The following is a 15,777-nucleotide window of genomic DNA, read 5'->3' as shown; positions in this document are numbered from 1 at the left end:
TAGACACAGGCTCTGGTTTGGATCAGACCTGGGAGAAATCACAATCTCGGGCCCCATATCTTTTTGCTTTTAGCTGCAAAACATTTTCTTCAGAGGCAAGCTTACACTAAATTCAATATGGAAAACAGATCAAAGCAGACAGCTATAGTGGACAGAGTGGGCAGGGGCCTGAAGCTCAGTTCTCCCACCAATCCAGGCAGCCCTCAGAGGGGTTGCCAGAATAGGAAGGGCTTCACAAAACAGCGCTGACTTGATCATTTCCTTTGCAATTCAATAACATGAAAGGCTTGTTTTCCTCTGGCTTTCAGGATAGCATTTCCATTTAAGTAAATCTTTTTTTTTTTTTTTGAGATGAAGTCTCGCTCTGTCACTCAGGCTGGAGTGCAATGGTGCGATCTCAGCTCACTGCAACATTTGCCTCCCAGATTCCAGCGATTCTCCTGCCTCAGCCTCCTGAGTAGCTGGGATTACAGGCACTGGCCACCACACGCGGCTAATTTTTGTATTTTTAGTAGAGACAGGGTTTCACCATGTTGGCCAGGCTGGTCTCTAACTCCTGACCCCAAGTAATCTTACCTGCCTCGGCCTCCCAAAGTGCTGGGATTACAGGTGTGAGTCACTGTACCCGATCCCTTTTAAGTAAATCTTAGGTAAACTGTAAATTAATTCACTAAAATTTTACAGTGTTGGTGGGAAGTGACCAAAGTAATTAGAAAAGTATCCTAGGTAAGTCTGCCCTTAGTCAAAAAAACTTCTGCATATTATGAAATAAAAGTCAATGTTTTAAGTTTTGAAAAATACCTAAGATAAGGTCTAAAAATGACCACTTGGATTTCAGGCCTATAATTAATTACTGATTGGTATAAATGAAAGAATAAGTTGGTTGAATTTTTTTTCAGTTGCTTTCTGGTATCATTTTGTAAGCTTTTTTTTTTTCTTTCCTTCTTTTTATTGAGATGTTCTCGCTCTCGCTCTGTTGCCCAGGCTGGAGTGCAGTGGCACAATCTTGGCTCACTGCAGTCTTGGCCTCCCAGGTTCAAGTGATCCTACCTCAGCCTCTTAAGTAGCTGGACCATAGGCATGCACCACCATACCCAGCTAATTTTTTTTTTTTTTTTTTTTTGGTAGAGATAGGGGATCTCAATATATTGCCCAAGCTGGTCTTGAACTCTTAGGCTCAAGTGATGCTCCCAGCTCAGCCTCCCAAAATGCTGGAATTACAGTCCTGAGCCACAATGCCCACCCTGTACACTTATCTAATATTATAAAATGACTAGTCTTTTTTTCTCTAAACCATCTTTCTAAAAGTAAACTATACATGAATCTAGAGGTTTAATCTTTCTTCTTGAGTTAAATACTTGAAGCTAATAATTGAGATTTAAGAGTTTAAAAGAAAAATATTTCTTCTATATGCAATGTTCCATTTCTACTTACATGCATTTACTTGCATCTACTATTTTTAATGTTATTAAAGAAAGTTTGCTATTTCAGTTCCTTCCAAGCAATGCATTATGCATTATCCTTTTTTTTTTCTTCTTCCAAATAGAGACAGGATCTCACTCTGCTGACCAGGCTGGAATGCAATGGCAGGATCATAGCTCCCTCAAACTTCTGGGTTCAAGCAATCCTCCCGCCTCAGCCTTCCAATGTGTTGGTATCACAAGCATGAGCCACTACACCCAGCCATGTCCTTTTTCAAATAAGACATCATTGAGAATCACATTATATATAGAAATCTATGATGCTGAAATCTTGACTCAAAAGTGTTTCATTGTGTTTCTATATGCTTTCTTAAGACTAACCCAGAATAGGCTGTTATCCCTATTATAAATCTCAAAAAAATCCTATAATAGTACAACTTGGTTGGCCTTGAGCACTATTAAGCATTTCTGAGTATTTCAATCTATAACTACAGACCTTTCATATTCTAACAACTTCTCCCATAGAATCACATCAAAATGTTGCCTTGTGGGTGGATTTTTTACCTTTATATTATTTGTAAGTTTATTTTTAAAATAATATGTATTTCCCCAAGGATTCTGAGCAACACATATTTAGTAACTATTCTGTAAAAGGAACACAGTGATGAACCTTAACAGTCCCTGGCCTCATGAAGAATACAGTCATAAAATTCTGAAAGGCCTGCATTGTACTTACAGAGCTTTCAAAAATTATGCACATTTATTGACACATTTATTACCCATTATCTTTATAATTATTCATTTAGATACCTAAGCATTTACTTCTAATATAATACATTATTTTGGGCTCATTTGCATGTTGCTAAGACTTCTAAAAAATCTTTTGAACTCAGATTATACAATACTTAGAACAATAAATTGTATATTCTATTTATTTCCTGTCTCTCTCTCTCTAATGGAAAAATCCCATAATAGAATTAAATGGCACTCAAGAATAAGGACAAAAGGGGCGATTATAATTCTGACAACCCAATCCCAGTTCAGAAGGAAAAATGGCATACATGAAGCTTTTTGAGACCAAATCAGAATTCTAAATTATTTTAACAGGCTAAAGTTACTCATGATAAAAATTCACTTTTTCATTCATCCAATCATTCAGTTAATGTATACTGAATGCCTACTATGTCCTAGATAAGGAGTCCTTTCCTTCACTGACTTTGAAATCTAGTGAATAAAGTCTTGTTTCTATAAAACCCAAAATTTGAACTAGGTGATAATTAACATTCTTCCCAACCAAAACTCATGATACCTCACTAATTTAGGCAAAAGAATATCGTAAGGAAAAAAAAATAAGGCTCCTGAGTTTATATTTTTTAAAAAATATAACTTGGGAAAAGGGAGAAAAAAAGGAAAAAAAGTATGTATATAAAAATCTGTTGTTTACAGTTAAAAACCTATTGTTTATATTTGATAACAATGCTTCTTTATCATTTTGACAGACAAAATACATACAATTTATAAGTAACAGATTTATTGAACAACTGAAAATTCTGAAAAATTTTAGAGTTTAAAAATTAATGGCTTCAAAGCAACTCACTTCCCTTGTCTATAAAAACTCCTGGAAGGATTCTAGAGACTGTGGTAAGAACAAACAAGTGCTACCAAGGTATGCTTTATTTTCATTTTTCACTACTTGTTTCAAATTCTAGGTATGTTTCATATCATATGTCTTTGCTACAATGGTCCAATTTATTCAATACAAAAATCCAAAAGAGTTTAAAAATATTTCAGTTATTAAAAAATTTAATTAATGATTCCATGATTCGGGACTCACTCCGAAATCTGGTTATCTCCGCCACCTAGTGGTATAAGAATTCCCTATCGCACAGTGCTAGGTTTCACAAAATCATAGGTTTTTTTACGTTAAAGTAGCTATAAAATATTTATGTGAGAAAACTGACAGTGAGGTAGAGTAAGTAATACACACAAGATAAGGCCAGAATCAAGCCTAATTTCTCATTTTGTCTCTTTGTACCATGTTGCGCTGAGGATATATGATACTTCAATGCTAATGATATATGATGCAAAATTGAAACAGTCTCTTTCTTACAGACTAATAGGAGGCAACACTGATTTCAAAAACGTAGGGGTGGGAGTGGGGATGAGGGGGTACTCAAAGTCTTACCCAGGCACTTCAAATCCCATAGTTTGCTTCTTTCCAGATACAGTCATTTTAGCAACTTTTGGCACAATTTCAGATTCACTTCGCGATATCTGGGAATCTACTGGTTTTCCTAATTAAGGAGTAAAATATAAAAGACCAATTAATTTATTTAGTAATATACAGAAATCTATTACGTATTATTCTAAATGATAGATTATAACTTTCAGAGAATAAATGTCTTTATAAACACATAATCTTATCTCTAAAAAATTTAGTAAGATATTAATGCTGAAAGAAATTCTGTCACTTTAATCTAGGAAATCCCCTATTGTCAGGACTCTCCTATGCTTAACCTCTACCAAATCTCTTCCTAATTTTGAACTGACTGTTAAGTTTCAGTATTAAGAGGTCACAAGGTAGTTTCTGCGCTAAGCCTTGTTCTGACATTATACCTAGACCCTATACCTCCCTTTCCTACCACACCCTTTCACAATACTAAAATTGTTTGGTCAGTTAGCAGATGGCTAAACTATTTTTAATCCTGTGAGATTTACGAACTGATGAACAAGTTGAGAGTCCACTGAATTGTGCTGGAATATAGTTTATATTTTACTTGCACACAACACTAGACTTACTAAAATACTGATATCTATAAAGAATCTGGGGAAAGAGGTTAATGTAGAAAACTGAATTAAGAACATGGGGGAATTAGTCAGGCATGGTGGCACGTGCCTGTAGTCCCAGCTACTCGAGAGGCTAAGGTGGGATGATGAGTTGAGCCCAGGAGTTTAAGGTTGTAGTGAGCTATGATAATGCCACTGCACTTCGGCCTGGGTGACAAAGCAAGGCTCCGTCTCAAAAACAAGAAAAAAGGCTGGACGTTTTTACAGGCTCACACCTGTAATTCCAGAACTTTGGGAGCCAAGGCGGGCAGATCACGAGGTCAGGAGTTCGAGACCAGCCTGACCAAAATGGTGAAACCCGTCTCTACTAAAAATACACAAATTAGCTGGGCATGGTGGTGCACGCTTGTAGTCCCAGCTACTCAGAAGGTTGAGGCAGGAGAATCGCTTGAATCCAGGAGGCAGGGGTTGCAGTGAGCCAAGATTACACCACTGCACTCCAGCCTAGGCAACAGAGTGAGACTCTGTCTCCATAAATAAATAAACAAACAAACAAATAAAATTAAAAATGGAGGAATGGAGGAGAACAAATTATGAGCTAGATCAAAGAAAGACTTTTTTTTGCATTTGATCCCTACATAATTCATTGAACTTTTAAAAATGTGTCTTTATAATTTTCAGAAAAAGTACCATCAGGATTGGATCTACACAAAACTATGGAAACTGCATGTGCTACATTGGTAAATACATATACAGAAACCACTAACAATACAAGAAAAGATAAGTTAATGTAAAAAATTCATTCAAAATGTTTGCTGTTTGCCTGTATACACCAGGCACTATGCTGGAAATGTGATGGTGAAGAGCAGACATAACACTTGCTCTAAGAGAGATTACATTCTAGTGGGGAAAACATACTAAATGGTTAAAAAAAAAAGAGTACAATTAAAATTGTTATTAGTGTTATAAAGAATCCATATATGGTGCCATAAGATTTGATGATAGGGCACATGACTTAGAGAGCTTCTCCGGGAAAGTGAGAATTGAAGCTATGGTGGGGAAAATGAATATAAATTATAATAACTAGCACAGAAAGAAAGAGCATTCCAAGCAGAAAGAGAGGCTTGTATAATGGCCCTTCTGTAGGAGGAAGCACAGTTCCTCAGAGGGAGTAAGAGCAGAAGGGAGCTACATGAAGCTGGAGAGATGGGCAGGGCCAGAGAATGCAGGACCTTTAGGTCATACCAAAGATCCTAATGCTTGCTCTAACAGAGGCGGAAGTTACAAAAATGAGGTAAGCAAAAGAGAGGGGAAGGGGAAAGGGAGAGGAGGATGAAGTAAAGGGGCATCTGAAACAAACAGTTTAGGGAAAATTTTGAAATTGAGACATATTAGGAATTTGGACCTAATATTTGAGAGTTCCAAATGACAATGAATGTTAAATAGGCAGTTGAACATGTTGGTTGACCTCAAAGGAGAGGTCTGAGCTGCATCAATACATAATTGGTAATTGAAGACATAGATACAAGCGAGACCACCAAGGGAGAGAGCACAGAGCAAGAAGAGAAGTGGTCCTAAGAGGCCTTGGAAGAACTCTAGCATTTAATGCCAAGATAACGGACAATACGCCTACAAAAAGGTGAAGGAGAGCCAGGGAGGGTGGTGCCAAGGAAGCTAAGGGAAGAGAGTGTTTGATGGAGTTGGCATCACCAGGATCTGGGGCTCTGGGCCAGTCAACTGAATGAAGACTGAAAACATTCACTGGTGACATGATCACTTTAGATAAAAGTCATTGGTAGAGTTAGCAAGAGTCATTTGAAAAAAGTGAGAAAGTAAAAGCCAAACTAGGTTAAAAAATATAAGGTGAAAAATGAAGGCATGTTCACTACTTCTCATCTGTAATTTCAAAATCCAAAAGCATTGAAATATTAAAGTTTTGGGTTTTATTATTTTAATAACTCATTTGGAAGCAAAGTCTGACATGGACTGATATGAAGCTATTTATCGATAGCACTTATTGATCCTATTGAAAGTGACAGCCACACACTTCAGGGCAGAAATGGCAATGTGTCTGATTACAGGGAACTGCTCCCCAATTCACTGGGGTATGTACATGTACATACAGATGGTATGTACATGCTAACGTTTTCCTAATCCAAAATATTCCAAATTCTAAATCAAATCAGGTCCCAAGAGCTTTAGATAGGGATTGCATATGTATGAAAATGATTCTTTTAAAAAGTTTGTCCGAAAAGGGAATAATATGGCAAAAGAGCAATAGAAAGGGGAAATGGGATCAAGCTGATATAAAAGATTAAATGGAGAGGTTTAGTTGAATAAATTATGAAGAGATCATCAATACTTTAGAATTTCTAAGAAGGTAGAATGAGATGGAATCCAAAGTACAGGTAGAAACTGAGCTGAGACAGGAGAAACACTATTTTATTTCAATAGAAGGTAGTTTTGCATGTTTAGGAACTGGAAAATGAAAATTCCTAATGGATGATTTCTATTTTCTCCGTAATACAGCACCTAATTATGCTCTGGGACCACCCAAGGAAAGTAAAAAGATTTGCAAAGTGAATAAGGTTTTCAATAACTGCTGTGCAAAAAGAGAGTAAGTTGAACACTTAAAAAATAAAAGGAACTGTTGGATAGTATTGAGGGCCCATTTAAGATTTGTGATAATGAATTTATAGTGGAATCTATCTGCCTTTGTGTGACTTTCTCTAGCAATGTTCAGCCATTCATGAAAAAGGCACAGAGAAGACACTAACTGCTTCATTAAGAGTTAAGGATCTATCCAACAGGTATAAGAAGAAATTATATGGCACTGAAATTACAAATAATGAAATCTAAGCTGATTTTTTAAAAATAAATAAAATGACAAAGGAAGAGTCCTGATGCACTAGGAGAAAGCAGAGGGGTCTATAAGTAAAGAAGGAGAAGAAATATTAGTAAATTTCTGATGAGAGGTGAAGCTCACTGGAAATAAGGTAGTCAAAGAACTGAAAATCCAGTTGGACTTGGCGGTACAGATGGGTCATGAGCTGTGATCATGAAGAGCTTAGGGGGAGAAGAAAAGAGTAAGCCAGCTGCCAAAGTCTCCCATGAGTAAGGAGAAGTGACCATGAGGCTGTTCACTAGATGACAGCAGTAAGGACTGACAGAAGGCTGGCTCAACTAAAGACAGTAACTTCAAAAGAACAGAAATCAAGGGGGGAAAATGATGACAGAATAATGATGGAAAGGAAGGAAAGAGAACAAAGTTACCTTCCAGAGCCTGAGGTTTAAGAGGCTATAAATGAAGTAAAGCAAGAAGTAGAAAAAAACACTAGGAAAATAGATTGAGAATTACAGAAGGATTGGCTTTGTATGAAAAAGCAGTTCCAGAAGTTACAGCAAAAGTGAAGGGGAGTGAGAGGTGAGTGAGGAGATAAGGAAGGAGGATACTTAAGGGCATGATGCTGATGACAATGATGAGGTGTGGGTATGTGCATGCATGTGTGCTAGGAGCAAGGAGACATCCTGACAGATTAGAACAAGGAAAAGTGGCATAGGGGATTCTGGCCTCTGTCAAAAGGAGGGAAAAAAAACCATAGAGCATGAAAATGTCTCAATCCAGTCTTTACAACACTAATTCCAACTTCCTGTTATAGTTCATCTTAGTATCTTCCAACCATTTTGCACGTAAAAAATTTCTTGTCCCACTTAACATATTTAGTGCACTGAAATATGGAAATTTTGGCTTTTAAAAAAGTAGGTGGGTCATACAATGGCATAAAAGGTTCTAAGCACACAAAAAAATTGCAATGTGATCCTGTAATATTTCTGGGGATGCAATAAATATCATAATACTTTTCTTTTTGTGACTTTTCTATAGAACATCAAACTTGTGATGTAACATTTCAAAAATGCAGTTATTTAAGTGAAAGTCTAGTATGGATTTGAATACCACCCCATTAAAGCAGTGGTTCTTAAATCTTTACTTTCAGTCAGGTACCCCTTTTAAAAACTAACAAAAACCATGGGGCATTCTTCATAGAAAAATGTACCATACATATAAAATTTTGCAGGCTATTTCAAGGACATCAATAAGTACAACTCTAGAACTTTTGAGAGACAACCATGGCTAAGGCTATTTTGGAAATATATTAATTTAAATTAATGATGTTCTCCATAGTCAAGGATAAAAACATACATTCAGTAAATTATCCACTGAGCTGTTCTTAACAGCAAGGTGATATACTTCTACTTACTCAATCACATTACAAAGTCCCCCTCATGGCTAGCACTATTCTGGAAGGCAGGCAAACTCTACTGATATAGGTCAGAAAGGAACTCAGAACTAAAATAACCAGTCACAGATCAGTAAGAGATACATATATATAATCAAATCCATCATGATTTTTAAAATGTAAAATGTTTACTGTGTTCTCCTATCTTCCCCAAACAACTGGAAATTCATTCACCACTTAACAATCCCAAGAAATTGAACACTAAATTTTCAGTAAGTCCCAAAATATGACAATAAGAAATAAGTACTGGATGAAAAAAAGGGAAGCATTGATTCTAGTCCCTGCCCTACCACTAATTAGCTGTCACCTTATGGCTTAGGCAGTTCATTTAATTTCACTAGCTTCAGTTTCCTCTAAACTTTTCCATGAAGTACGTAAAATTTCCACTTTCTATTAAGAGGTGAATTAAACCACTAAGATATCCTTTAAATCAACTAGCCCACTATGAGATAAAAGTAAAATGCACCATTCCAAAGAAAGAGTATCAATGTCCTCCCCTAAGCCTCACAAAACCCACCCACCAAATCATGATCACCCAAAAGATACATATTCTGAAAACTCATATATTCATCATTAGTTTTCCATCTCTAGAATAGAGAAGAACTAATCATTTGTTAGGTAGAGTTTTCATTCAGACAGAAATAATAGCAACCCAGCTGAAGGGCTACCCAACTGATCAAGTCTAATCTTATTTTATAGACGAAGAAACAAGGGACAAATAAATGACCTGACCTTAGTGGCAGAGCTTGCACTTAAACCAAATTACCTCATTGCCTGTCCAGTTGACCTCTCTCATATTCCAGCCACCTCTGCAGCAAAACATAATTAGAAACTGCCTCCTCTGTCCCTAGTGGTTACCCCTTGAGAAGCTGCTTTCCCCAGGGCTCTCCTGGTTCCTTCCTGTGGCTAAGATCTAAACAGAGTCTAGGTTTTCTCTTGACCATGAAATGATGTAGGTCCCTTGCCCTGAAGATTTTTTTTTTCCAATGTATATTCATTTGTGAAGGATGCAAAGGTAGATCTCTCTCACATCACACAACTGATACAGACTCGCTGAATTTAATGAAACCCTCTGCTTGCATATCCCCAATTCATGCTCTTCTGAATCATTCCTTTGGTCTTTAAGCACACTCATTATCAGAATACTAGCTGTCAGGAATCAGGAAATGCCTTATACACGTTCACATAGTGCACAGCACATGACACAGTGCTCTGCCTGTAATAAGCCACCAATAAATAGTTTAATGATTAATCCCCAAGGGTTTAAATTGTGAAACTACAAGGTGACCTCTATTGTCTTTATAAGTTATCTTAGATGGCAATAACCTCCTCAATTTACTCTCTTTACTTACTCCTTGCATTTAATACCAGCTACCTCCCAGAGTTGAGATATAAATTCTAGAAAGTCAACATGGCACTCTCATATGCTCTTCAGCCAGGTGCTTTACATGGTCTTTTACCTTTACACAACCATGCAGAAGAGGTATAATTACTCCTACATTTCTTTAGAGAAACTGGGGTTCAGACAGGCTGATCTGCCAGAGGCCATAAAACCGTGGCCTGTGACATAGCTAAATTAAAAAAAAAAAAAAAAAAGATACGAATTACATGGTGCTATTATCAAAAACCGTATTCTACACTATTCTGAGAGACAAGTTATAAAAGTTGTTGAGCTGAGCTGTAGAGGCAATAAGCAAGAGAAATTCAAAATATGTACCTGAGTAATTGTAGAAGGCTTAGCAAATGAAATGAGATTTGACTTGACTCAAAAGTAATAAAGAGGAGGCAAAAAAAAAAAAAAAAAAAAAAAAACATGAGAAAAGGCATATGCAGGGGTCAGTGGGGCAAAAATTCTAAATGTGGGCACTCATCAATAAACTTTTAAAGACTATATAGCTAAAGTTTTGAAAAAATGGCTTTTTTCCAAAAAAAAGATCTTTTGTAGATTTATGTTCATGGACTCCTTTTCTCATTTAATAAGTAGAAAGTAAAACAGAAGTAGTATTAAATATTCTTTGGAAGGATAAGTAGTAAAACTGTTTAGAAATGAGGAAAGCCAAATTAAGATTATGGAAGAGAAAAACCATAGAAATGTATATGTGATGATGATTTCTCCATAAAATATTCTGCTGTGTCTCATCATTCTATAATTCCTCACCTTTTCCAAGCCATTATAAGGCATTCCCTAAGCTGCAGCCCTAGGATCCTATTTACAATCTACAGATATCGTCTATACACAAGGGCAACCAATCCTACTAGTCTACTATGGCTAGAAATCTAAGGCTCGGCCATCAAACAATTCACAGAACTCGAGCCTTGACCTAGTCATCAGATATTTCAGAGACTGAGTTTACCCCATCTGAAAAATGTACCCCCCACCTCACAATGATGTAATAAATATCATATACATACAAGCATTTAAGACATTCTCATACCAAACTAAAAAATCAGACCTTTATTCTATAAAAAATTATTTTATTGTTTCTATAGTAATATCCTGGGAAGAAAACACTTATGTAATGGCTAAAGTTTGTTATCAGTACATGTTTACTGATAATTTTTGGTTTTACTGGCTATTTCTGTACCTACTAACCTCTTTTAGTTTTAAAATGATTTTAGGTGATAATAGGATCAAAAAGTACTACAATAAATATGTATCTCGCCACAGATAAATAGTATCACAAAGTACCTTACCTTGGCTTGAACTCAGTGTTTTTTATTTGTTTAAGTGTCATGCAGATAAGTTTCAAGAGTACATAACAAATTAAGAATGATCTGGTAGAACAAGTCCACTGGGACTATTTTGGGGGGGAAAATGCCAAGTTGATGTTGAAGTTCATCTGGAAGAGTGAAAGAATGACCAATAAAATAAACTAAGAATAATAACAGGGGAGTTGAACTACCAGATATCAAGATACCAGATATCTAATGCAATGAATTAGAATAGGGCATCTGCAAATAATCCAATTAGTAGAAATATATTTACGTGAATGTTATATAAAGGAATTAACAGGAATTAAATATATGGAAAAATATATAGGAATGTATACATTATATGTGGTTATAAATAGAAATTCAGTATATGCAGAAGTGTTTCAAATCAATGGGAAAAGGATGAATTATTCAACACATTATACTGGGAACACTGGCTAATTCATTTAGAGAAAAGGCTCTATCATATATACAGCATATCATATAAATTCCTTATCGATTAATGATATGAACATAAAGCAAAGAGAAAAACACAAAAATATATGTATAATTACTTCAGGTACAGATGTACAAATTTGTTATAAAAATTTCTGCCTAAGCGCGGTGGCTCACGCCTACAAATCCCAGCACTTTGGGAGGCCAACGTGGGAGGATCACTTAAGGCCAGGAGTTCAAAACTGGCCTGTGCAAAAAGCAAGGCCCTGTCTCCACACACACACAAAAAATCTTAATTCGCTGGGCATAGTGGCATGCACCTGTAGTCCTAGCTACTCAGGAAGTTGAGATGGGAGGATCGATTGAGCCCAGGAGTTTGAGGCTGCTGTGAGCTATGATTGTGCCAATGAACTCTAGCCTAAACAACAGAGTGAGGCATTGTCTCTTTAAAAAAGGTTCCCCCTGATTAAAGATACCACAAGTGAGCATAAAATATGTGAGGAAAATATATACAAGGAGTTAGTTAATATATACAATAAAGAGTTCCTGGCCAGGCGTGGTGGCTCACGCCTGTAATTCCAGCATTTTGGAAGGCTGAGGCGGGTGGATTACCTGAGGTCAGGAGTTTGAGACCAGTCTGGCCAACATTATGAAATCCCATCTCTACTAAAAAATACAAAAATTAGCCAGACGTGGTGGCATGCACCTGTAATCTCAGCTACTCAGGAGGCTGAGGCAGGAGAATCATTTGAACCCAGGAGGCAGAGGCTGCAGTGAGCCAAGACTGTGCCATTGCACTCCAGCCTGGGCAACAAGAGCGAAAGTAGTCTTAAAAAAAAAAAGAAAGAAAGAAAAAAAAAGAGTTCCTACAAACTAGTGAGAAAAAACTCCTCAGAAAAAGAAAGTGAGCAATAAATGGGCCAGGTCAATAAACACAAGTCAGAGGTGTGGCAGAGGAAAGGGGAAAAAAAAAATGTGCTATGTACACCATACTTCTGAGAATATGGCCTATAGAAACATTAACACTAATGTGCAACAGTGTATGAATGAGATTGTTCACTGTGTTACCATATATAATGACAAAAAATTGTAGATGTATATAAGGGAATGGTTATGATGTATCCAAACAATGGAATAGTATGCTACAGATACAGAATTAGAAGTATGAAAAGATCACTATGACACATGAAGTAGAAAAAAACAACTGAAGTATAATATAGCAACGGTCCTATATCATACCACTATGCGACTGGCATTAAAAAGTGCACGCTTTTTAAAGTGATTACTTCTAGGGAGTGATAGTAGGAAAGAGAGGAGTTGACTTTTCAATTCAAACTTTATACACTTCTATGCTACAATGACTATATATTATTTTTATAATAAAAATGACTCATGCCTCTAGTATCTGATATGGTGTCTCTGCTTTCTATCTCTAGCTCCCCAAACCATGTTCTACTTCTGTCCACTAGGATTTTCATCATCTCACCTGCTAAAATATACTCCATAGCTCTGTACAGAAAAAATCTAATTGTACATTTAGTCTTTAACACGACCACAATTTATCCTTCAAGATCCATCTCTTCCTTGCAACTCCCATAAACAGACTGAGAACCCCTGACATAAACACTCTTGTTTTCTCACATGCATGGCCATGGCTCATCTATTTCCATGTTTCATGCAAAAGCCACTACTTTCATGAAAATTATACTTTAATTTTATTGTGCTAAGATTTGTGATTATTAATAGAAGGAAGTCATAGCTTCTTGGTAATACATGAATCACAGAGGCCAGCTTCAGCAATGTATGATGAAAGACTCTTAGATTCATTTCACAAAGATTTACTGAGAGCCTCTGAGGTAATTACCAACAGAATAAAGTACATATAAAGTTACATGCATACTTTTCATGCCCTCACAGGAGAATCCCAACAAGCTTTCCACACCAAATGCCTCCAATTCACCAGCCAGTTAGGTTAATAGATAAGACATGGACTCTGCAGCAACACAACCTGAGTTTGAAGCCAGGCCCTGCCACTCCATAACCTCAAGTGAATCACTTAACTTTTCTCTATGCCTAGTTTCCTCGTCCATTAAATAATAGTATCTGCCTAACACAGATGTTAGAAGAATTGAGAATTAAATGAGCCAATACATGTAAAGTACTTAGAGAAATGACCGGCACATATGAAATACCTAATGCTTCACACAACTAACAGAAAGCACATAGTCCATGGGTCTCTGACAGTCACCAAAATGCCAACTTCCTCTTTTTCTCATGTGATACCAGGACATTTACAGACACAAATTACTCTCTGGCTACCACATATTCATTCATGAAGGGAAGGCCGAGAAATGCCAACTGTGTGACACTGTGCTAGGTACAGAAATAAACAGATCCAAGAATGTGGCGAGACATAAGCTTAGAAAAGCAGGTAACTCATTTAGGACTACATCTAACGTTTCACTTGATCTTGAAACATAAGAGCCACTAAGGAATTTAAGCACTGGAGATACATATCATACTTTTAAAACTTACTCTGACCTCAGAATAGAAAATGGATTGTGGAGGCAAGATGGAAAGGAAAGCAGTTAGAAGACTGTTGTACAAATACATGTAAGAAATTCTATGAAGTGATCTATGAGCAATGGAGATAGACAAAGGAATATTTAAAAGATATTACTCTAAAAGATATTACAGTCAGTCCTTCATATCCTTGGGTTCTGCATCCATGGATTCAACCAAACACAAATTGAAAATATTGGAAAAAATTTAAGAATACATTATTTAACTACTATTTACATAGCATTTGGTATCTAGATTACTTATAATCTAGATTCCTTTTCATGTAATGGTAATTTTAAAAAAGTAATCTAGAGATGATTTAAAAGTATACAGGAAGATATGCATGAGTTATATGCAAATACAATGACATTTCATATCAGGTATTTAAGCATCAGCAGATGGTTGACGGGGGGCGGGTAGCAGAGCCGAAACCCAAGGAAACAAGAGACAAGTGTACAAGGTAAAAATCATGAATCCTGGATATCTGAATGAATGGAGGAGATGAGAGAAAGGACAGTCCTCAGATTTTCTGCCAAGAAAGAAAGGGTAGATGGTGATGCCATGAACAAACAGGAAATACCTTCCAGGAAACTAAGAGAAGTCTGCTGGTCAGAATCTTATTTCTCCTACTCCTTTCATTCAGTACAAAATTGCAACAGTCCATAGAGGAACTCTGCTTCCTCCTCCTAAGTAGAAACTGCCACCAAAAACTTTATTTTATTAAAGACTGCCTAGACATGATCTTGGATCTTCAGAGCTTTTCAGGTTAAATTACAGCATGCTCTTGGCACTGAGGACACAAAGATGAGTGACAGACTATTTTCAGATAGCTTTCATTCTAACAGATGTGATTAACAGCACGATAAGATGAAAAGAAAAAAAGAGACAGAGAAATTAAGATAAGTTTCTAGGAGACCACAACCACTGTGACTGCAGCTGAACAAGTATTATAGCACCGGAAATGAGTAAGAAGGAACAGACATGAGAGTCAATACATTAACAGAACATGGAAATTAATTAAATCTTAGGAAGGCAAAACACAGGAACCTAAATGACTGCTATGACTCTAACCTAGACACTGTTCATGAATATAGACACATTTGGTCAGACACTCCTTCAAGACATACAGATAGCGGCCAGGTGCAGTGGCTCACGCCTATAATCCCACTTTGGGAGACTGAGGTGGGCAGATCACCTGAGCCCAGGAGTTCAAGACCAGCCTGGGTAACATGGAGAAGCTGTCTCTACAAAGAAAAAAAACACAAAAAAATTAGCTGGGCGTAGCGGTACACACCTGTAGTCCCAAGTACTCGGGAGGCTGAGTAAGATGGATCACTTGAGCCCGGGAGGCGGAAGTTGCAGTGAGCCAAGATCATGCCACTGTACTCCAGCCTGGGCGACAAAGCAAGACCCTGTCTCAAAAAATCAAATAAACAAAAAATAACCCAGACATACAGATAGAAATCCATAGAAAACAGTTGGATAATCAGGTTTACAGGAATGCTAAACAACATTAAAATACATGAAGCGATTCAAGACCTAGATAGCTTATAGAAAATGAA

The 15,777-nt window shown here is 36.8% G+C and overlaps 1 protein-coding gene and 1 non-coding gene across 7 annotated transcripts in view; one reads left to right on the top strand and one right to left on the bottom strand.

The window, feature by feature from the left end:
• Nucleotides 1-15,777, bottom strand: part of HBS1L (HBS1 like translational GTPase) — a 93,597-nt gene that overhangs the window by 35,839 nt on the left and 41,981 nt on the right. For 5 of the 6 annotated variants that reach the window (XM_033235392.1, XM_033235391.1, XM_033235390.1 and 2 more), the window contains one exon: nucleotides 3,607-3,715. In XM_033235392.1, coding sequence (XP_033091283.1) covers nucleotides 3,607-3,715 — 109 coding nt within the window. Of the gene's footprint in view, nucleotides 1-3,606; nucleotides 3,716-11,200; nucleotides 11,223-15,777 lie in introns of those variants that run through there. The other variant, XM_033235396.1, reaches the window with a different exon arrangement.
• On the top strand, nucleotides 3,495-3,567 carry LOC117098176. The gene has a single exon (XR_004443229.1). It is a non-coding gene; the product is annotated as a small nucleolar RNA SNORD19 (small nucleolar RNA).

Source organism: Trachypithecus francoisi, unplaced genomic scaffold, assembly GCF_009764315.1.
Source record: "Trachypithecus francoisi isolate TF-2019V2 unplaced genomic scaffold, Tfra_2.0 Lachesis_group15, whole genome shotgun sequence".
NCBI lineage: Eukaryota > Metazoa > Chordata > Mammalia > Primates > Cercopithecidae > Trachypithecus > Trachypithecus francoisi.
Note: the sequence above shows the minus strand (reverse complement) of the source record. Positions and strands in the feature narration are given on the sequence as shown.